Consider the following 24702-nt stretch of genomic DNA (forward strand, 5'->3'; position numbering starts at 1 on the left):
AAATGTAGAACGTGGTAGAAATTAAATAAGATGTGTATTTATGTACATTTATGTTGCCCTATTGTATTGGAATATTTAATTATCCATTTATAAATTGGGCAGCTTAATGTTGACCAACAGAAAAACAACTTCCTAAATACATCTCTTCATGTGGATCAATACATGGATATACAATATTATAAACTAAATGCTTAGGTTGGTAACCATTACGATTTTTTTCAATATAAGAATAATTTCTTCTTTATTCAACTTTACAGATATGGCAATGCCAATGGAAATTCTATGAGACGCAAAGTTAATACCCCAGCGAACGACGTATAATCCAATCCCTTTGCTCATAATCCATCTACCAGCGCATATTGCTATTTTAATGACTTTAGTTTGAACCTTCATTGACAGCAGTAAAAAATGCAATCACGGTTGAAAAAGCTGACTTGGATTTTTTTCGTTATCTACATAGGTCCCACGCAACAATGTATTGTATAAACTAAAAGATTTTGCTAACCAATGAAATCTATATTGTTGTACCATTAAGACCCTCTCCGTTTGTAATAGTACTCAGTTTCTGTTTTTAATACGGATTATGATGATATTGAGTTAAAAGCGTCAAGACGAAATATTTGGGCCATATTCTCATTTTAACTTGCTCCTATATTGCACTGTGAACAAATTCGGTATGGTGGACTGTATTGAAGGTTGGAATTAATCCTAGGATGGTGTAGTTAGGCCCTCTGAAAGACGAATTGTTGGTGAATTTTAGGCACAGAATATGACCGCAAATTCCTCGTTGCCGTTTTGGAAAGAAATAGAAACATACACAATTGGAATAAATTTGCAGAAATAGCAAATATACTTTTATTTGGATTTTATGTTTTCTTACCAATAAATAACAAAACTGCTTTGGTGGACGGATTTATAGAGCTTAGTCTAAACGAACAGAGTTAGTTCATCGAAGGTTGGGATAACAAGAAGAAGTTAATTGCGCATCCAATCTTATTTAAAGCCTTGGATATGCTTGTTTCGGAAAAGATTCTTGACATTTCAAGAATTGCAGCTAACTTCTATTTTATAGATAAACGGGTCAAAATGTTGATAACACCATTTCACATGCAGATGGCGTTAACATTCTGACATAAACATTTCCGGCCCACTTTGCAAGGATTGCAAAATTTTTTTTTTAAGGAATTCATTTTAAAGTTAATCTAAGAAATTCATATGTAGTACAATTCTTATTCTATTTAATTCAAATTATAAAATATGTGATACGTTTGCATACAATTAGTTCCAAATTGTAGTGATAAAGTCTTAAGATTCTAAAAAATCGAGAAACTATCTTATTTCGGTTTGGAGCAAGATTGTGTAAATTGGCTTTGCCGATTTCGTAACAGAAAGACAAAAATTATGATGCATCAGAGGTATTGCACGACCCAGATAAAACCCACCCGAAGATAGTGTTCATTGCTACTGGTAAGCCATCATGGCTTGGAATCAATCCAGGTAAAACAATTTTTGAATATAAATCTGCCCCAAAGACAATAGCCACTGGGCTAGGCTTAAAAAAATTTGGGTCTGCCAATACAATGTTATTCAGCCTAGTCCTAATCGCAGAATTCACTTCTCTGGCTGGGATCTTCAAAGACATCCGATTGTTGACTTCCATGGTTGCCTCAATAGTAACGTAAGGAGATTTTCGAGATCGAATAACAACCGAACAGATAGTGTCATTTCCAAATTTTATAGTGGGTAGTTTCAATTCCTCTACCAATGACATAGAAATTTTGCTTACGGAGCTACAGGTGTCCAGTACAGCTCTTACGTGGGTCTGGTTTGCTTCGACTTGAACAGTAACCACAGTCGTTGGGAAAAGTGCAACCCCATTTGGTGTCGTTATTGAAGTTATGGAAACTGACTTTGGAATGACTGACTTGCTGGTATCATTTTTCTTATTAGCAGATCTTCCTTTAATCTTACTGGCTTTCGGAGATCTTTGCTCACCGTTTATATGAAGTAATGTATGATGATTACTTCCGCAGGTTTTGCAGCCCTTTTTGGTAAAACAAGAGCCTGCAGAATGCTTATGGGCCAAACAATTGGGACAGTAACCGTGAAGTAAAACCAAACGCATTCGCCCATCAACCGGTTTACTTAAAAAATTGCGACAGTCTCGAAGAGCATGCTTTCCTTTACATACGCGACATAAAAAATTATTATCAATTATTCGATCTTTTGTGGGTTCTGTTAATCTTTTTTTCGTAGACGGCATTCTGAAATATGAATACATGATGTGATACGCGAAAGGTCATGAATGTAAAATATAGGGTAATTAAGGAAGTAGAACAAGTTTTACCAAAGGCCGCGTAATAGTACCCCTTTGAGTGATAACATCTGCCACCCGGACTAAACCATCTTTGCCTTTGTAAATCTTTGAGACTCGTCCTAATCTCCATTCGGTAGGAGCCAGAGCTTCGTCCCTAATAACAACCAGAGCACCTACGTCAATATTCTTTTGGGGGTTTTGCCATTTTTGTCTTTTGTGGAGCTCTTTTAAGTACTCATGTTTCCAACGAGTGCTGAATTGCTGGGAAATTGCCTTTACTCGACGCCAACGGTTTAAAATGGATAAGTTGGTTTCGGATTCAGAGTTTTCAGCAATGGATAGGATTGGTCCTCCAACTAAAAAATGACCAGGAGTGAGAGCCAATAGGTCATTCGGATCTTCAGACATTGGCGAAATGGGTCTTGAATTCAAACAAGCCTCTATTCTGGATAAAATAGTGGAAAACTCCTCGTAAGTATATTTGTGACTTCCAGCCATTTTTCGGAAATGGGCTTTGAAGCTCTTAACTCCCGCTTCCCATAATCCACCCATATGTGGGGATCCGGGAGGAATAAAATGCCAAACGATTTCCTGGTGAGCAAATTGGTATAATATAGACCTTCGGGACTCTTGCAGAAAATTCCTCGCTAACTCTCTAGAGGCACCAATAAATGTTTTGCCGTTGTCAGAGTATAGTGATCGTGGACAACCTCGACGAGATACGAATCTATGGAAACTTGCCAAAAAGGCAGGGGTGGACAGAGTGCTCGTGGCTTCTAAATGAATAGCTCGTGTGGAGAAGCACACGAACACACAAACATAACCTTTTGTTATTATGCAGGATCTGCAAGTATAAGTCTTAATATCAAACGGTCCCGCGAAATCGAGGCCCGTATAAGTGAATGGACGTGAAAAGGTTGTCCTTTCAGGAGGAAGTGCGGCCATTAACTGCTCCTGCAATTTTTGTTTGGAAATCGCGCAAATCTTGCACTGATGAATTACTGTCTTAATGAGGTTCTTTGCTCTAGGAACCCAAAAACAAAGCCTTAGCGTACGAAGCATTAAACTATTCGGCCCGTGTAAAGTAATGGTATGAATAAACTTCAGTAATAACCGAGAGAATGTGCAACTATATGGGAGGATGATAGGATATCTTTCGTTATAAGAAAGACTCCCCGAATTTGAAAGACGACCACAAACTCTTAAAACGCCATTTGTGTCCAAAAATGGATTGAGGTTGGATAGAGAACTGGACGTTTTAATGACTTCCTTTCTTGATAAGCATCTGTATTCCTCCGGATATACCAGCTTTTGAGAAAGCAAAATAAGTTTGTTTTGTGTAAGTTTAACCTCACGAGAATCTAAAGCCAGCTGTTCGGATTGAAAGGTTGTCTGTCTCCTGGTACGGCATATAAAACGAAATACATAAGTAAATACTCTCAAAGCTCGATGAAATGAAGAAAATCTCGCTAATAAGTCATCGTAGTCTTGAAAATAAGAAAAGTTACATGCGACAGCCTTTGCCTCCAGCATGTCTTCGTCTATGGAAAAAGTAGACTCAAGAGGCCACAGACTAGCCGAGGTCACTAACCATGGAGGCCCAAACCACCATAAATCTGAGGGAATTAGATCCAAAGGGATTGAACCGCGGGAGGCGATATCCGCTGGGTTTTGTCCGGATTCAACATGAGACCAATACTCTACACTTACAAGCTCAGAAATTTTCGAAACTCGGTTGGCAATAAAAGTCTTCCAATGAAATGCCGGCTTCTTGAGCCAGGCAAGGACTATCATCGAATCAGTCCAGCAGAAGACTTTAAAGTCTTGAATTGGAATATGACCTGCAAGTGAAGAAATTGTCTCAGCGAGTAGAACGGCCCCACAAAGCTCCAATCTAGGAATCGACAATGTCTTGAGAGGAGATACACGAGATTTTGCCGTCAGAAGATGTGTCGTTACCACACCGGATGGTGATTCAACACGAATGTAAACCACAGCGGCATACGCTTTCTCGGAAGCGTCAGAAAACCCATGAATTTGGACATCAAACTCCGGAGAATAGTCTATCCAACGTGGAATCACAATCTGCTCTATACTTGGATAATTATTGGAAAAGTCCTGCCATTTCGCGAGAAGTGAAGGGGACAACTTATCGTCCCAGTCAATTCCTGAAACCCAAATGTCCCGCATTAGTAACTTGGCCAAAACAATAAAAGGACACAACCACCCCGCAGGGTCGAAAAGCTTCGATATTTCCGAAAGGACCTGCCGTTTAGTGGGATGGGAAGGAATACTCAATCTCTCAACGGAAAAATAAAAAGAATCGGACTTGGCATTCCAGCGCACTCCCAAAGTCTTCGCAGTGCTTCTATCCTCGAGTTGAAGAAAGTCTCCGTTCAAAAGATGCTCCTTCGGAATGTTTCGTAGGAAGGTAGCGGAATTCGAAGTCCATTTTCTTAGGGAGAATTTTGCGGATTCAAGTGCCCCTATCAGTTGACGTTGAGCCTCCATAGCCTCCTCAATATCGTGAGCGCCAGCCAAAACGTCATCGACATACATGCATGTCCTCAAAATGTGGCTGGCTATAGGATAGATCTCACCCACATCTTCAGCCAATTGCAGGAGCGTGCGTATCGCAAGATATGGAGCACAATTGACCCCAAACGTGACTGTCTTCAATTCGTATTCTCTAATGGCATTCAAGGGCGAGTCACGAAAGACAATCCTATGAAAGCGTGTGTGTTCATTATCCACCAGAATTTGGCGGTACATCTTTTCGATGTCACAGTTAAAAACATAGCGGAAGAAACGCCACTGTAGGAGTAACAGGGTCAAATCGAGCTGCAAGGATGGCCCACTGAGCAAAACGTCATTCAAGCTTCGTCCATTGCTAGTCGGGCTTGAAGCGTTAAACACTACTCGGATCTTCGTAGACGAACTCTCTGGACGAAACCCCGCGTGGTGAGGAAGGTAATAACCTAATTCCGGATCCTGGCATACCTCCCTCATATGTCCCAGCTCAAGATACTCATTAACAACAGCGTCATACTGAGCCTTAACATCGGGCGTTCCAAGAAGACGCTTCTCACTCCGAAGAAACTGGGCTACCGCCAACTTTCGGGAGTGTCCCAAGCCAAGGGAGTGGGGGAACCCCTCTCTGAATGGAAGAGATACAATATAACGTCCGGAGGAGTCCCTTCTAGTCGTATTCTTGTAATTCTCTTCGCATATGAAATCGTCTGGACTCATCTCTCTATGTCTGGGAAGGTCTTCCACCTCCCAAAACCTAGATATCTGCCTATCCAAGGAAGCCCCATTGAAAAAGGAGACACGGGCGTTAAAGGAGCTAATCGGAGACAACTTGACCGGGCCAGTCAAAATCCATCCGAACACCGTCTCCTGAGCTATAAGTGAATCGCATACGTTACGCCGAACTCCACCCAGCATGATAAACGGAATCAAGTCAGCACCCAGTAACATATCTATATGTGAGGTCTTGTAAAACTCCGGGTCAGCAAGTCGCAAATCGGGAAGTGATGAAAATATTCCCCGTTCAACACCAAAAGTGGGCAAAGCCGATGTGAGATGTGGAATAACTATGGCCGTTGCCTCAATGACTACCTCGGCATCAAATCGAGATCCGATGGTCAACGAACACATTCTTTTGGATTGAGCCGAAGTAGTCCCATTCAAACCAAATATCTTGGTGGAAGCGAATTTAGAGGGTAACCGTAATTGATTAAAAAGTTTCTCAGAGATGAAGGATGCCTCGGAACCCGAATCTATCAAGGCCCGTGCAGGGAAAATCTCGTCATTATAGACAATATTAACTACCACCGTTCCCAAGAGAACCATGTTAATGCGAGTCGCGGCACAAGACTGAACCTGCAATGTATTGTCCCCCACGGTGGGATCCTCGGCTGGAGGGGCATTTTGGACCGGCTCAGGCACATCTCTATGAAGAAGAGTGTTGTGTCTTCTCTGACACTCACCACAGTTATAAGCACTCTTGCAATCCCTAACCCCATGAGCCTTCGAGAAGCAATTTAAGCACAATTTGTACTTTTTTATACACGACAATCGATTAGAATAATTCATAGAAATAAAGCGTGGACACAATCGAAGGTTCGAAGGTTCGAAGGACCATGAACAAATTCGGTATGGTGGACTGTATTGAAGGTTGGAATTAATCCTAGGATGGTGTAGTTAGGCCCTCTGAGAGACGAATTGTTGGTGAATTTTAGGCACAGAATATGACCGCAAATTCCTCGTTGCCGTTTTGGAAAGAAATAGAAACATACACAATTGGAATAAATTTGCAGAAATAGCAAATATACTTTTATTTGGATTTTATGTTTTCTTACCAATAAATAACAAAACTGCTTTGGTGGACGGATTTATAGAGCTTAGTCTAAACGAACAGAGTTAGTTCATCGAAGGTTGGGATAACAAGAAGAAGTTAATTGCGCATCCAATCTTATTTAAAGCCTTGGATATGCTTGTTTCGGAAAAGATTCTTGACATTTCAAGAATTGCAGCTAACTTCTATTTTATAGATAAACGGGTCAAAATGTTGATAACACCATTTCACATGCAGATGGCGTTAACATTCTGACATAAACACACTGAATTGGGAGAGAGACATCACTTGAGACATTCGGAATTGATAAGGGAGGCATCGAATCTGCATGCAGATTCCGAATTTGTTTGTTTCAGTGACTTCAACTTACCCCAGATATCGTGGGTCTCGAAAGAGAACGCCGTTGGCTATGTGCCTGTTTCATCAATAGTTTCTTCAATTTGTATGGATACCTTATGGGAGAACATTTTTGACCAGTGCTTGTTTCAGATGAATGACATTTGTAATGTTAGGGATAGGATTTTGGACCTGGTGTTTACTTCGATCGTGGATGTTTCTTTATGTCGATGTTTGCCATTTGCGAAACCTGAGGATGGATACCATTCGACTTTGTCTGTTGTAGTTCTGTTGCGGCGTGGTTTGATGAAATATATTGCAGTAAAGGATATGGGATTTAGATTTATTTTTGGCAGTGTCGACTTTTATCTGCTGCGTTCGATGTTATTCGTCATCAGTTGGGTTTCTGATTGCGACTTGGATTTGCGAATTTCGTCTTTTTATAATATCCTGAATGATACTTTCGATATATCTGTTCCCATTGTGAGGCCTAAGTCTATTCCGTATTTGAGACGCTTGTGTAATGTCAAAAGTAGACTTTTTAAGAAATTTAAAAAATTTAATAATTAATTGAATTAAACAAATTATTCGAGAGCAAGGGCTCAGTACAACACTGAGAATATGAGATGTTATTCTGATTATATTGTCAGGATAAGGAATTATCTTTACAATAATCCCAGTAGCTTTCATAAGTTTGTGAATTCTAAGAGGAAGGTTCGGGAATTCCCCCGTTGCATGAAGATTGAATCGTCTGTCGATTCGGAGATATGCGATATGTTTGCAGACTTTTTCCAAAGCAATTATGCCAAATTGTCCTCCAGTTCCAAATATGCTTATGGCATTAATAGGTTGAATTATTTCCAACGGATTATTGCCGGATGGTGTACTGGCGAATATTCTTAAACTTGTGCCTATTCGATGGTTCATTGTCTTCACGGTATTTCCCTCATTCCTGGAGGTCAAGTTAAATAAAAAAAAAATAATTCCTTTAAATAAAAATGGAAATGTATCATTGAAAATTATAGGGTTAGTGCGAAATTAAGTGTAGTACCAAAGCTGTTTGAACTGCTAGTAGGATGTCCCATTTTGTCGCACCAATTATTTCCCACTACCAACACGGATTTGACCAACCTATTAGAACTGACGTGTCATGCATATGGTGGTTTTGTAAATAGATGTAATTTACACTGATTTTAGTAAGGCTTTCGATTCTGTGATGCGTGATTTATTACTGTTTAAACTTGACATGATGGGTTTCCCATCTACTCTTTTTAATCTTGATCTTGGAGTTATTTTGGATGGTAGATTACGTTTTAATTTGCACATTGACTTATGCATCAAAAAGCAAAGTCGTTTTTAGGTTTTATAAAATGGTGGTCCAGGAATTTCATGATTATTATGTGACCAAGCGTTTGTTTACAAGCTTAGTCCGGCCTACATTGGGATATTGCTGTGTGGTTTGGAACCCATTCTACAAGTGCTACTCAGATAGGATTGAATCAGTCCAGGTACAATTTCTTCTCTTTTCTCTTGGGAGCTTGCAATGGCATTCGCCTAAATTTCTTCCCCCTAGGAGAACCGCTTGAAACTTATTGATTTACCAACGATCGAAAAGATGCGCTTGATGCTTAGGGCCGTATTTATTGTGAAATTATTGCGTGGTCAGATTGATTCCCAATTCTTAACTGGCAAATTAAATTTTAATATTCTCTCCGAAATACTCGGCATTACATACCTCTTAGACATCCTTTAGTGAGATCTAATTACGAAATTAACAATTCGTTTTTATCTTTGTATAGTAGTATATCCTTCACCGATCGTATTCATGTAATAAAGAATTCTATCCTTCGTCTGTAGTTTGTCAGAGAAGACTGTTTATATTTATTGTCCTTTCATTGTTGTGTAATATTATTTATTTATTTATGGACAAATAATAATAACAATTATTTAATTGAATTAAGTTAGTCAAACGTTTTTTGAAAGAACAAACGATTTCCAATAAATTGGTCCATTGAGTTTATAACCGTTTTAATTGAAATATTCAGCTTGTCATAAATGCAAATTGCTAAATCGTTTATTAATAATACAAATTTGTTCGTCGAACCGATTCCAGCAAAATTTTTAATTCAATATACAAATTTCTTAACTAAATAAATTTTTTCCGTGTAGGCAAGAAGCAAGAATTATGGTGTGAGAAACCATTATTTACCTTTCATCCAAATTATTTGCGATAGGAGGAGTTTTGGAAAATGCTTTTATGCAACTAAAATGCATTTTCGGCCTTCTTTTAAAAGTGAGTGTATATATGCACAATTATACATACGTATGTACAATAGAAGGAAATAGACAATTAAAAAAAGAATTGCTTTGTAACAAAAAAGTAAATGATTTTTTTTTGTTTTAGAATGACATGACTTTATTTGAATGACAACATATGGTTTTAATAATTTAATGAAAACCACGTATTTTGAATACAACGATTAAGAATGTGTTCACAGGTTTACGTTAAGACGTAATGTGTGCATCCACATTAGGGTGGGGACTTTTTTACTTTTTTTCTCGGGAATAATTTCCTGTAAAATAAATGAATGGGGTTTTGCCTATTAATGACAAAAATGACGTTTATTCTATTTAAATATTGAAAACGGTTACGCACGAATTACTTAGAAGTTATACATTTGTGAATTTTTTTTTCTTTTTAAACCACAGAGATATCCCAGGGAGTTTTAAAGCAGACGAGCTTGCGAGATTGGGATCTACCTTACACACTCCAGGGACATTGGAATCTGTGCGTATGCCTTTAGCGACATGTAAGCTAAGTTTTCAGGACCAGGCGCGAAGCGCAACGAATGATTGATGGTCACAAAGAGGAGGCTGTGAGCATTCCAAAACTATGTGGCCTTATCTAGACTTGAAGAGATCTACTGCTTTGCTGTCATTGGCTAGAACAGACGTCTTAATCATTGTGTCCGTCATGACAGATCACTGTCTAATCGGAAAACATGTTGACAGACTGAAGGTTGCCAGCAAAGACTTTTGCAGAAGCTGTTGGGACATCGAGGGAGAAGAGACTATAGAACACCTTCTGTGTATGTGTCCCGTACTAGCAGTTAAAAGGAGTTCCACTTTAGGTTCTCATTTCTTTGAAAACCTGTCTGATTTAGCGGATGTGAACTTTCGCAAGTTACTGGACTTTTTATAGCGATCTGGATAGTTCAACGGTAGGAACTAGAAGGCATCTTTCTTCTTCTGTTTCTGTGGTATCACAATGGACGATAACGTCTAATTGAGTCTGATTGCAGACTGCCACTTAAACCTAACTTAATTGAAACAAGTAAAAGCATGCTAAGTTCGGCCGGGCCGAATCTTATATACCCTCCACCATGGATCGCATTTGTCGAGTTCTTTTCCCGGCAAGAAATCCTCGGTTAAAGGATTTCTTGATAAGCACGGAGAAGAAACTCCTTGAGAGCAGAATCGCTAAAGCACTCCAGAGTGTGTTAGATGGTCTCTTCTTTGGGCAGGATGGTAAAACTGAGATTAAGGAAACAAGGGGCTGCAGAAATTACATTAAGTTTCTCTTCCACCTCTTTTGTCACATCACTCACAGGAGTAAGCAATTCTCGCCATGACTGAAAATTAAATAATTTGACAGAACCAATGAAGTTTTTATACCCACCACCATAGGATGGGGGCATACTAGTCTAGTCATTTCGTTTGTAACACCCCGAAATATTTATCTTGGACCCCATAAAGTAAATATATTCTTGACATTCTGAATCAAACTATCCATGTCCGATCGTCTGTCGAAATCAGGATAGCGGTCGAACGCGTAACGTTAGCCGCTTGAAATTTTGCACATATACTTCTTATTAATGTAGGCCATTGGCAGGGATTGCAAATGGGCCATATCGGTTCAGATTTAGATATAGCTCCCATATAAATCGATCTCCCGATTTGATTCTTAAGCCCCTGAAAGCCTCAATTTTTGTCCAATTTGGCTGAAGTTTTGCATGTGGTCAAGAACCTGATATAGCCCCCATATTAAGCGATTTTCCGATTTGACTTCCTGAGCCCCTGGAAGCCGCAATTTCTGTCCAATATGGCTCAAATTGTGAACATAGTGGTCTGTTGTCTTCCAACATCTGTGCCAAATCGGTTTATAACCTGATATAACTCCCATATAAAGCGATATCCTGATTTGACTTCTTGAGTCCCTGGAAGCCGTAATTTTTGTCCGATTTGGCTGAAATTTTGCATATAGTGTTCTGTTGTGGATTCCAACAACTATCCATAATACGGTTCAAATCGGTCTATAAGCTGATATAGCTCCCATATAAACCCATCTCCCGATTTGACTTCGCCGCGATTTTTATCCGATTTGGCTGAAATTTTGCATTTGTTCTGTTATGCCTCTCAACAACTGTGCCAAGTATGGTTCAAATCGGTCTATAACCAGATATAGCTCCCACATTTTAGCAAAATCCATGGTGGTGGGTTCCCAAGATTCGGCCGGGCCGAACTTAGCACGCTTTTACTTGTTAAAAAGTAAACAAAACATAAAGAAATTGAAATACTTTTTTCTTTCCTGTCTAGCGTATAATCAGAAGAAAATATTGTGCATCCCTGATTTAGGACCATAAATAGATAAAGCCTTCATATAAATCGATCATCCGATTTAACTTTTTGAACCCACAAAGGCCTCAATTTTCAAGGCTTTGGCTAAAATTTGGTTAGTAAAGTACATTATATTGGTTCCGATTTCGATATAGCCTCCATAAAAACCGATCCATCAATATGACTTGTTCAGACCCTAGAGGGTACAATGACTTTTCCTATGACTTCCAACACACGAGAAAAATCTCTTAGGCGAAATCTAGACAGATTTTAATTTTGCGTACCTATTGAAATATCGAATACAAAATCTTGCAAGATTTTCTTACGATAGAAGTGAAATTGGGGCTATTACAACCTTGAAAAGCCATATCGGATGAAAAATATATATGAGAGCTTTATCTAAATCTGAACCTAGTTTGACGGAATTAGACGAACGGCGTCGGTGGCGAGATGGAACTCGGTGGGTGATTGCCGGACCGCAAAGCCGCTCTGGCCTATCATCGACCGTAGAAGGACAAGGGTGTTGCTGGAGTTCAACAAGAGGTCGATGAGTACCTTAACAGGGGTCATAACCGGGTACTGTGCCATAGGCCGCATGGCGGAGCTCATGGAAATACCGCACAATGACTTTTGTAGGAGTAGCCTCGATGAGGATAAGGTGGAGACTATTGAGCTCTTGCTATATTCATGTCCGGGTCTGCAGAAACGTAGGCTCTCCTTTCTGGGGAGCCGTTTCTTCTGTAATCTGGGTGAACTTGCGAACGTACCTCTATTATGTCTCCTGAGATTTGTTGAAGGAACAGGATGGTTCCGACGGGGGGTGCCATAAGGTCTTGCGTAAGTACATCCATGCTTGCATGGGGACGGTCGTTTCTTCACCCCCCACTCGGGTTCTCCATTCCTTCTGCCTTTCTTTTATTAGTGTATAACCTCTAGTCCGAGTTTTCACATCTTCTTTCTCTGGGCCAAACTGGCCTCCCAGTGAACTCACCTTTGGTGGGCAACTCACTCAACCTAACCAACCTAACCTGCAATTTTGTATCACATCACAATTTTGTATCACATCACAAGCAAAATTTTTATTGAGATTGGACCAAAATTGTGGCTACTACAGCCATAAAAGTTCAGATTTGTTTATCATTTTTGCCCAAAATAAGTCAAATTCGTACATTCTGGATTTCGTATTCCCATAAGACACGTTTGTTTGACACATTTAAAAAAACTCAGCAGTTATCGCCTCCTAGGTTATTGTGAAGTTATTATCTTAGGTAATAAGCCTTATAAACTTCTCCTATTGGAGTCGTTCCACTAAAAAACTGTCTGGAATCGACAATAAATAGGAAGTCCATTACAGTGAGCTTAAACTTATATGGGACAGCACTCAGTGCTATTAGAGAAGTATCTTCGCTGTACTGTAATAGAATGCTCATGGGCTAATTTTCATTTTTACTTATTGGGTGCAATTAAAATCTAACCCATTTAAAACATTTCCCTTTTTAGGGAGTTTTGGAATTTTTTCCTCATATTTTGGCAATTTGACATATCAATTTTCAGAACAATTTATCCAACATAACGTTAAAGGAATTCATTATTCGCAAAACTGTTCTACTTCATAAACATTTCTATGGGAAAAATTTAAATTTCTTTTTTTAATGTGCAATAACTGTAACTTTTTTATACCCTCCACCATAGGATGGGGGTATACTAATTTCGTCATTCTGTTTGTAACTCCTCGAAATATTCGTCTAAGACCCCATAAAGTATATATATTCTTGATCGTAATGACATTTTAAGTCGATCTAGCCATGTCCGTCCGTCTGTTTGTCCGTTCGGCCGTCTGTCTGTCGAAAGCACGCTAACCTTCGAAGGAGCAAAGCTAGCCGCTTGAAATTTTGGACAAATACTTCTTATTAGTGTAGGTCGGTTGAGATTGTAAATGGGCTATATCGGTCCACGTTTTGATATAGCTGCCATATAAACCGATCTGGGATCTTGACTTCTTGAGCAGCTGGAGGGCACAATTCTTATCCGATTTGGCTGAAATTTCGGGGGAGGTGTTTAATTATGACTTCCAACAACTGTGCTGAGTAGTATGGTTGAAATTGGTCCATAACCTGATATAGCTGTCATATAAACCTATCTGGGGTCTTGACTTCGTGAGCCGCTAGAGGGCACAATTCTTATCCGATGTGGCTGAAATTTTGCATGAGGTGTTTTGTTATGATTTTCAACAACTATAGTTCAAATCGGTCCATAATCTTATATAGCTGCCATATAAAGCGATCTGGGGTCTGGACTTCTAGAGCCTCTCAGCCCCTAAAGTGCACAATTCTTACTAGATTTGGCTGAAATTTTACACAATGACTTCTACTACGGTCTCCAATATTCAGTTCAATTATGGTCCGAAATGAACCATATCTTTATATTGTTCCAATAACATAGCAATTCTTTTCTTTTATCCTTTGTTTGCCTAAAAAGAGATACCGTGGCAAGAGCTCGATCACTAATTTTTACAATTCTTGTTTGTTTCTCTTTCGAGACAAGCTCAATGATCGGAGATGCAAATGGAAAGGGAAAGCCAAAGATAGCAACACACACCAACCCCTATGGAACGCGTTTCGTCTTTGGTTAGAAGACTTTTCTATGGTACAATAACCACATTAACAACTTTCGACAACCCTGTCTATCTATTGGGAAAAGTACAGCTAATAGACAGGGTTGTCGAGTGTGGTTAATGTGGTAATTGTATCATAGATGCGTTTGCGCTATTAATACGATTCAAATACAATATACCAACGCACGGCCCTTCAAGCCATCACATCTTATATGGCTGAAAAGTCTTCTAACCAAAGACGAAACACGTCCCATAGTGGTTGGTATGTGTTGCTATCTTTGGCTTTCCTTTTCCATTTGCATCTCCGACCACTGAGCTCGTCTCGAAAGAGAATCAAACAAGAAATGATAAAATTTTATGATGAAATTTAAAAAAAAGAAAAAATCTTAAAAACTCTGTCTTTAGAAGAAATTTCATTGTATTGTACTTTGGTCTCTAGAGAAATTTTCACTTAATTTTTGACTTTAGAAAAAGTTCTATCGAAATTTTGACTTAAGAAAAAATTTCGAAGAATTTTTGCCTTTAGTAAAAATTTAATTAAAATGTTGTCTTTAAATATTTTACTGAATGTTGTCTTAAAAAAATTTTATTGAAACTTTGTCTTAAGAACAACTATCGTTGCAATTTTTCTCAAAAAAATGTAGTTTAAATTTAATGTCATTAAAATTTTGTTTTTAGAAAATTTTTCTTTGAAAATTTGTCTTCAAATATTTAATTACGAGTTTCTTCTAAAAAAAATTTATCAAAGTTTTTAATTTAGAAATAATTTCAATGAAATTTTGTTAAAAAAATCATAAAATTTTGTCTTTTGAAAAAATCGCATTGCAATATTAAGTTGCGAAAGAATCAAGGAGCCCTGGTTTGACAATATTTGTCTTAACAATATTTGATTGATTTGTCAACGGAAAAATGTTATTGACATTTTGTCATTAAAACATAGATTTGAAGGGATCCCGGGCAAAGTAAAACTTTATATAGACTATTTCACAAAAAATTGTTTTGGAAAAAATTTTATTGAATTTTTTTTATTATGTTTTGCTTTAGAAAAAAATTCATTAAAATCTTGTCGTTGGATAAAAATTTCATTGAAATGTTGTCTTTAGAAAAAATGACATTGAAATTTTTTTTAATTGAATTAATTAATTGAAATTTTATCTTTATAAAAACTAATTTCGGTGGGGGGCTACGTTCCCATTGGAACTATATCAATATCGGAACTGATATGGCCCATTTGTAAGCTCCAACGACCTTCATTAATAATACGTATCGGTAAAAAATTTCTAGCGGATATTTTTTATTCGCTTCATTGCTATCTTGATTTCGACAAACGGACGGACGGACAAGGCTAGATCGACCTAGAATGTCAAGACAAACAAGAATATATATACATTACTATGGGGTTGCAGATCAATATTTCGAGGTGTTACAAACGGAATGAACCCCAACCCCTTTCTGCGGTGGTTGGTATAAAAAAATTCAATATTTTCTTAAGGCCGATGATGAGTGATATCGGAAATAATTTTTAATACTATTGCGTACTCAGCCATACATACCCATTTCCTTCGTAGTTACGCACAGAATTCTTATCAGAACACAAAGAGCTTGAATTGCCCATTATTATGTATTTCAGTTGGGAATTTTTCAAGTCTATAGTATTTTTACTTTAAACTGAAACAATCGATATTCAAAGGTTTATTAAGCAATTATTATTTTATTTTTGTAGAAAAGGACATGAAATGTCGCATCATTTATTTGAAAGCCACACGCGAAGCACGCAAACTGGCCCACAGGACATAGTCGCTTGAATGCATACAACAACACACACATACACACACACACTTTTTTTTTATAAATGTAAGTCACTGACTTGAATGCACAAATGATTGTATCTGCAGTCTTAACTGTCGATTTTCAAAAGTTGTTAAACTGAATGAGCTAAAACAATTGTTGCTTCAGACGTCTGGCTTTTTTAAGATTTTGGTGCTACTGCGAACTTTGCAAAATTATTTTGTTTTTGATTTTGTTGTTGTTGATTTTTTGGCGCTCATTTGTCTGTTTGTTAGATGGAGGTAATCGTAATTGTGCGCAAGTGCGCTAAAACTTGGAAACCAGTCAGCGATTCAAAGCCAATTGAAGCGAGTGGAGAATGTCGTTGTTGGTCATAGCCGCGGTCGAGAAGCAATAAAAGTCAGTCTCAAACACACACACAGCCAATATTATAACAAATCACCTAAAAACAATAACGCAGCGGAAAATACAGCAACTGGTAGTGTGAAGTAAAATCCCTTCATCTTTGTCGACTACATTTACCAAAAACATTTCTTAATTATTTCTTATGAAAACAGTAAGCTCGATATTTTTTAAATTATTGTTTATTTATAAAACTTATATACAAATAAATGCATGAAATTCATATTACGCCTCTGCGCCGTAAGCCATTTTAGAGGCTGTAGTTGAACGATTCAAGATTTGGTTTAATGACAAGGCACCTCCTTTCACATATCCGAACTCAAAGGGGGTCCGCTGTAAAAGAGTTGTAAATGCCATCATTAGTGAGGGGAAACACACCGTTTATTATTTTTTTTATTTCTCACCAGGATTCGAACCCATGAGTTCAGAGACATAGGCAAATGCCATCCCTTGCGTCACAATGGCCTTTATATAAGTTTAAGCACCAGCGTTATGATTGGAAAATTTCGAAAAGTAGCATTTATTGAAGAATCGGATAAGAATTGCGCCCTTACACTTACAGAAAAAAGTTTGCTGAAAATAGCAAACACTGTCTGCTGAATATTAGTAGTTAATTTAGATGCTATTGTAACAGTAGTTCTGCTATTATAGCAGTAGTACTGCGATTTCAGAGTATAACCTGATATAGCTGCCATATGAACCGATCTCCCAGTTTGACTTTTTTAACCTCTGAAAGGCGCAATTATTACTCAATTTGCCTGAAATTTTGGAGGTGGTGATTTTCTATGACTGGTGTTTTTCTATCCGAAAAGTCATATAAAGAACTTGTTTCTTTATATTTAAATACAAAAGGTCATGCCAGTCATGTACACATTATTATTGTATAACAATAATAACAAAAAAAAAAAAAAAAATGAGAGCTAGCTCAGTATGTATACCAATTGATGGATCAGATAGCTTCTTTACAGCTAGATTCCACAAATAAAAATCACCTCTGCCTCCAACAATATTTCTAAAAAAAAAATCTAAACAATCCCTAAAGTAATCAAAACAAGTAACAGGCAACCGTAAAAAGTAGCAGACTTGTGTTATTTAAAATAGCAGTAAGAAATGTTTGCTAATACAGCAGCCCTATGTTTGCTAAAACAGCAGTAATGTCTGGTTTCCAAATATTTGTGATAAATTTTTTGAGATGTACAGGAGTCAGAATGAAGTCCGTAGAATTAAACATCGAACTGATGGCTTTGGTGCATGCACATCCAAAGACAAATAAGGAAATCTGGAAACTGACACAGATAGCATGCTGGGGATATGGAAAGAACAGCTAGTGTCCGACGATGGCGGCGAAGAGGATACCGCATGAAGAATGAAGTCCGGAAATTTTACAAAAGAATTAAACACCAATCCGATGGCTTTGGTGCAGGCACATCCCCCTACAGAGACAAAGAAGGAAATCTGGTAACTGACACAGATAACATGCTGAGGATATGGAAAGAAAAATTTACCCAACTGCTAGTGTCCTACGATGGCGGCGAAGAGGATACCGCAGAACCAATCCCTGATGGTGGTATAGAATGTTTACCTCCTAGTCAGAATGAGGTCCAAGTAGCAGTGACCCGATTGAAGAACAAAAAGGCAGCAGGAACCGACGGGTTACCCGCTGAACTATTTAAGACCAGAGGCGACACGTTGATAAGGCATATGCATCTCAGCATAATATGTGCCGTACACAAGAAAGGAGACAAGACGGAATGTGCCAACTACAGAGGAATAGATCTGCTCCCCATCGCATACAAGATACTCTCGAGCATACTGTGTGAAAGATTAAAACCTCAAGTCATTTAGATAATTGGGCCCTATCAATGCGGCTTAAGAGCTGGTAAATCTGCGCCAATTCCTAGAAGAGAGCCGAGAAGGACAAATCAATACGTACCATCTCTTTGTAGACTACAAAGCCTTTACGTTCAAAGGTATTTCAAGCCATGTCTGAGTTATGTATCCCTGCTAAATTAATAAGACTCTGCAGGATGACACTTGCTGATAACGTTCCTCAGTAAGAATAGAAAATAATCTCTCCGAACCATTCAATACCAATCGAGGTTTTAGACGAAGAGACAGCTTATCGTGTGATCTCTTTAACATCCTGCTGGAGGAGATTATACGAGATGCAGATGTGAATAGATATGGTTAACTACTTACAAGACAATAAATGCTACTCGCCTATGCCGACGATATCGATATCATAGGTCGGTCACCGGATGTAATAACTGCAGCCTTTGAAAGAATCGAAAAGGAATCAGTGAAAATGGGTCTGGCAGTAAATGGAGCTAAGACGAAATGGCTATATGGGCCTCAAATGAGAGGTATTAGGGAGTAGATTATGAATATTACGTTAAAATTTGCGCTCTAGTGTGGGTGGCGCCTTTTCTCCTAAAGAAACGTTAAATGGGTTTTTTGACCTATTATGACAATATGGAATGAAAGGTATTTGAGAGTAGAAAATGAATTCGGTATCCAATTTTGGAGCCAAGTGTTTTGGGGTACGCTCTAAAGCACCCTCTTAACTGCACTTCATTTCCGTTGGGAATAAAGAACGAATTTGATATCTATTGGGTTGCCCAAAAAGTAATTGCGGATTTTTTAAAAGAAAGTAAATGCATTTTTAATAAAACTTAGAATGAACTTTAATAAAATATACTTTTTTACACTTTTTTTCTAAAGCAAGCTAAAAGTAACAGCTGATAACTGACAGAAGAAAGAATGCAATTATAGAGTCACAAGCTGTGAAAAAATTTGTCAAAGCCGACTATATGAAAAATCCGCATTTACTTTTTGGCCAACCCAATAATTTCAGTGCAAAGTGCCGGTGGCCGCCCCAACCCCAAAACACCCTCCAAACGGTTCATATTTACCAGCCATGGCAATACGGGGCTCAAATTAAAGGGATTTGGAAGTGCAGCACGAATTTGATATCCATATTTGAGTCGACATGTCTGAGCTGCCATCCCTCCCCTAATGAGAACATTACCCCAAGGAAGAACATTACCGCCAGGAATCGAGAAGAGGCAAATTCTCACACATCAATGAGTGCTTTCCAATTCAAACTTAAAGTCAACGGACCTTTTTTATAGTCGATTCTGAACTGCGTTCCGCAGTGCGACACCTCTTTGCGGAAAATTTTTTTTGTACCTCGCAAATGTCACCAACATTAAGAGGGGATAAACACCGCCTTGTCCGATGTTCTCGCCACGATTCGAACGCATTCAGCGTCATAGACTACAATGGCACAAATTCGATATCCGCATTCAGGGATAAGTGTCCCCACCCTAAAAAGTTATTAGACCACGTTACCACCTTATAGTAAACAAAGAGACTGACACTGGAACCTTTTTTATGTTACATTTTTGCCCTTTACGGCTTGTCTACCTAGTACTAAAATAAAACACAGCAATTATATGTTCCAAAATTTCAATATGCATATCCCCCTCTCCCCCACTATGTTTGACTGTAATTTTTGTATAATGTGCTTCATATTACGTGCAAGAGGAAGACATCCGACAAAATGTCTAGACCCAGTTCCACCAAATGAAACAATTTTACGTTCGTCGGACAACAATATGTTCCTCCAATTTTCCTTTTGCCAATCGATATGTCCTTTAGCAAACATAACTGATTGTATCACACAAACAATAATCATCAATAGTTGAGGTTTTACATTTGGGCCCGAGTATTTCAGACTTTTTTTAAGTGATGTATCACACAAATAACAATTATCAATAGCTGAGGTTCTACATTTGGGCCCGAGTATCTCAGATTTTTCTTAAGTGAAGAGGCATTTGCAATGATTAGATCAAAGCATCCTACCATTTCCTTAATTTCTCTATACATTTTTCGTATGTTTTTTTTTTTTGGTTAGTTTTCGTAGTTTTAAGGTTTCTCGCCTTTCCTAGGAACATTGCTTTCTTCGTTCTACTATTACAGACATTATTGTAACAAATTAATAAATTGCAATTGACGAAACGAGAATAAAATCAAAGGCATTTAACTTTTTACATACCCTGAGAAAATCACTTAATTTGGATATTGATATACATTGACCAACAAGTTTAACCTATCAAAATATGAGGAGGCAGCATTCCTATTATTTTGAACACAGCTGTATATGTGCCACGGTTATTTAAGTGAAAACAGGCAATAAATTAATATTTGTTTTCAAAAAAAAGTTAAATTAAAACATTGTTAAATTTGATACTAAAGTGGCGCAACGCTAACGTTTATTAGCACGAAATGATTTTTTTTTTTTCAAAGTAAACGAAGCTTTAAAAGACGAACAGAGTGATACGTGATTAAACGTAACTTTGTTGCTTATATTCTTTTAACTATGACTCACCCGGTCTTGAAAGGTTGTTGAATTGGATATCGGCAATCTGTATTATCGACAGAACCATCGACGCAAACCTCTTCCTATTCACTTTGTGCCAAGTCATAAAAAATATCCCAAAGTTTGCCGCCAGCGTTACCGTTGTGGGCTTTTACTACCAAATTTGGTAGGCCTTAATTTAAATTTTAAGTGTTTGGTCGGGTGGACGGCTCATAATGATTTTGGTTGATTTTTAGCGAAATTCAGTTTTTTTATATCCATAGTCGTTGAAAAGGGGGCGTATTCATTTAGTCCGTTTCCGATTCTACAACACTTAAATTTTAGAAAAATTTATGATTTTTTCTTTTAATCGATAGTACCGTCCATATATTGGGGTGCCCAAAAAGTAATTGCGGATTTTTTAAAAGAAAGTAAATGCATTTTTAATAAAACTTAGAATGAACTTTAATCAAATATACTTTTTTTACACTTTTTTTCTAAAGCAAGCTAAAAGTAACAGCTGATAACTGACAGAAGAAAGAATGCAATAACAGAGTCACAAGCTGTGAAAAAATTTGTCATCCCCGATTATATGAAAAATCCGCAATTACTTTTTGGGCAACCCAATATTTTAATGTTTGAAGATTATTTCATGCAAATGTGCGCCGTGATTGCGCCTCAAATGGTCCATTTGCTTAGTTAAATTTTGCCATTCTTTTACCAACATTGCGGTTGCTATCCCACGAATAAATGCTTCAATGTTGCCTTTCAATGCGTCAATTGTAGCGGGCTTGTCTGTATAGACGTGAGCTTTAACATAGCCCCACAAAAATAGTCTAAAGGCGTTAAATCGAACGATCTAGGCAGCCAATTGACCGGTCCCGAATGTGAAATAAAATGTTCACCGATCTCGCCTCTCGCCACATCTTTACTCGAGCTGTTGGCATGTGGCACTCTTTTACGAAAATAAAATGGTCACAGGTTAACATGTTGTGAAAAGCGGATTTTGCTTGTATAATAAGAATAAATAAGAATTTGTATCAATAATAAACCTTTAAAGGGTTCCAAGGCATTTTATTTAGGGTTTCAAACATGGATCTATTGTCATATACTCATGTCACGAATCAAATGGCTTTTTAACCGAGTTATGATTGCAAGCACGTTTAGCTCAGCAATACCATGCCTACATGGTATTGCTGAGCTAATGGATTTAATCGTCTCTGTTACAAAATCTGTCAACCTAAGTTTATTATACCCTACACTACTACTGCGGTACAGAGTATTATAACTTAGTGAATTAGTTTGTAACACCTAAAAGGAAGAGAGATAGACGCATTGATATGTAAACCGATCGGCTCAGAATCACTTCTGATTCGATTTAGCTATGTCCGTCTGTCCATGTTAATTTGTGTACAAACTACAGGTCCCAATTTTCGTCCGATCGTCTTCAAATTTGGTATGGGCATGTTTTTCGGCCAAGAGACGAAGCCTATTGAAATTGGAAAAAATCGTTTCAGATTTGGATTAAGCTCTCATATATAAAGGGTGATTTTTTTGAGGTTAGGATTTTCATGCATTAGTATTTGACAGATCACGTGGGATTTCAGACATGGTGTCAAAGAGAAAGATGCTCAGTATGCTTTGACATTTCATCATGAATAGACTTACTAACGAGCAACGCTTGCAAATCATTGAATTTTATTACCAAAATCAGTGTTCGGTTCGAAATGTGTTCATTCACCGTAACGTTGCGTCCAACAGCATCTTTGAAAAAATACGGTCCAATGATTCCACCAGCGTACAAACCACACCAAACAGTGCATTTTTCGGGATGCATGGGCAGTTCTTGAACGGCTTCTGGTTGCTCTTCACTCCAAATGCGGCAATTTTGCTTATTTACGTAGCCATTCAACCAGAAATGAGCCTCATCGCTGAACAAAATTTGTCAAAATTTGAACACATTTCGAACCGAACACTGATTTTGGTAATAAAATTCAATGATTTGCAAGCGTTGCTTGTTAGTAAGTCTATTCATGATGAAATGTCAAAGCATACTGAGCATCTTTCTCTTTGACACCATGTCTGAAATCCCACGTGATCTGTCAAATACTAATGCATGAAAATCCTAACCTCAAAAAAATCACCCTTTATGTTCTTCCGATTTGCAGTAATAATGCAATAAAATGGTCATTTGTTAACCAATTCTCTCGAAATTTGGCAGGAAGGATTTTCGCACGACGTGTTTTGTCATGATATCCAATAACTGTGCCAAGTATGGTTCAAATCGGTCCATTACCTGATATAGCTGTCATATAAACCGATCTTGAGTGTTGACTTCTTGAGCCTCTAGAGGGCGCAATTCTTATCCGATTTGAATGAATTTTGGCACGACGTGTTTTGTCATGATATCCAACAACTGTGCCAAGTATGGTTCAAGTCGGTCCATAACCTGATATAGCTGTCATATAAACCGATCTGGGATCTTGACTTCTTGAGCCTGTAGAGGTCGCAATTATTATCCGATTTGCCTGAAATTTTGTACGACGGATTCTCTCATGACCATCAACATACGTATTTATTATGGTCTGAATCGGTCTATAGATCTCTCTATTTTACTTCTTGATCCCCCAAAGGGTGCAATTCTTATTCGAATTGGCTGACATTTTACACAGGTCTCCAACATATAAGTTAATTGTGGTACAAACCGGACCATATGTTGATATCGCTCTAATAGCAGAGCAAATCTTTTCTTATATCCTTTTTTTGCCTAAGAAGAGATGCCGGGAAAAGAACTCGACAAATGCGATCCATGGTGGAGGGTAGATAAGATTCGGCCCTGCCGAACTTAGCACGCTTTTACTTGTTTTATTTGAAAAAGAAACAGAAACGCCTACGGCCTGCAGCCGGACAATAACCAATTGTATGAATATAATTTTTTGAAGGCTACCATAGCGCAAGGGCTAGCATGTCCGCCTATGACGCAGAACTCCCGTTTTAAAATCTTGTCGAGAACAAAAGAAAATATTTTCAGCGGTGGTTATCCCCTCCTAATGCTGGTCAAAATTGTGAGGAACTATGCCATTTAAAAAAAATGGTATTGCAGTGCGGCACGCTGTTCGGATTCGGCTATAAAAATGAGCTTAAACTTGAATCGAACAAGGTCAGGTAAGGTTGAAAGGAGACTACGGATATTAATCCGTCCCATGCCACTGTGGACATACACCTAAGCCAGTAATCGGCATGTTGTGAGCTCGGAATACTTAAAAAATCTAACATCGAAAAAGAAAATCTAAGTTGGGAATTCCCTGCTACTTACAAAATTCTTAATTGTTTTCCATGCCACGCCCCTATGTTGGTTCATGTTAGTTATTGTGTCCCCACCTAAATGGCGGTATCTGTTAGACGCGAAAGCCGGGCAATGACAAAGGAAATGCTCCAACGTCTCATCATCTTCTCCGCCCTGCACATGCTATCACTTGGCGCACCGATTTTACATAAGTGAGCTCGTAGTCCTATGTGTCCCGTCATAATACCGAGAGCTAAACTGCCCTACTTCTTACTTTTTTTTAGCAATAGCCTCACGACCTGGGCCACCCTATAGAATTTTCGCCGTCCTACTGACCGTTTCGCTGTTCCACAGGGTTGCATGCGCATTCGTCGCCTACGTTCTTAACTCGGACTGCGTAGACCCGAAAGGGTTCGGGTTGTAAATGCAAATAGGGGCAATCTTCTCACAGATCAATGAGTGCTGTCCGATTCTTGTTGAAGCTCAATCATTAGGGGCCTCCTTTTTATAGCCGAGTCCGAACTGCGTGGCGCAGTGCGACATCCTTTTAGGGAGAAGTTTTTACATGGCAAAGTACCTCACAAATATCGCCAGGCGGACATGCTAACCTCTGCGCTACGGT

The 24702-nt window shown here is 38.3% G+C and overlaps 2 protein-coding genes and 1 long non-coding RNA gene across 4 annotated transcripts in view; all 3 read right to left on the reverse strand.

The window, feature by feature from the left end:
* LOC106091975 (NADP-dependent malic enzyme) overlaps nt 1-16353 on the reverse strand; it is a 114685-nt gene extending 98332 nt beyond the window's left edge. Inside the window, exon 1 of the mRNA XM_059363964.1 lies at nt 15798-16353. Within this exon, the coding sequence (XP_059219947.1) occupies nt 15798-15859 (62 nt within the window). The 5' untranslated portion in view covers nt 15860-16353. The remainder of the gene's footprint in view (nt 1-15797) is intronic.
* Nucleotides 227-9337, reverse strand: LOC106091977 (uncharacterized). 2 transcript variants are annotated; one of them, XR_009397390.1, is made up of 3 exons: nt 9223-9337; nt 7048-7965; nt 227-659 (listed from the first exon to the last, which is right to left on the reverse strand). XR_009397390.1 is itself a non-coding variant. In XM_059363965.1 (2 exons), the coding sequence occupies exons 1-2, from the start codon at nt 9285-9287 to the stop codon at nt 7398-7400; spliced, it is 633 nt and encodes a 210-aa protein (XP_059219948.1). In that variant the 5' UTR covers nt 9288-9337; the 3' UTR covers nt 6947-7397. The 2 variants fall into 2 exon arrangements, 1 of the variants encoding a protein (XP_059219948.1); XM_059363965.1 differs by lacking the exon at nt 227-659 and having other exon boundaries at nt 6947-7965.
* Nucleotides 16354-16701: 348 nt separating the features above from the next.
* Nucleotides 16702-19744, reverse strand: LOC131995344 (uncharacterized). Its single transcript, XR_009397395.1, has 3 exons — nt 19347-19744; nt 16839-17007; nt 16702-16767 (listed from the first exon to the last, which is right to left on the reverse strand). It is a non-coding gene; the product is annotated as an uncharacterized LOC131995344 (long non-coding RNA).
* Nucleotides 19745-24702: the final 4958 nt, after the last annotated feature.

Source organism: Stomoxys calcitrans, chromosome 2 (assembly GCF_963082655.1).
Source record: "Stomoxys calcitrans chromosome 2, idStoCalc2.1, whole genome shotgun sequence".
NCBI classification, from domain to species: Eukaryota; Metazoa; Arthropoda; class Insecta; order Diptera; family Muscidae; genus Stomoxys; species Stomoxys calcitrans.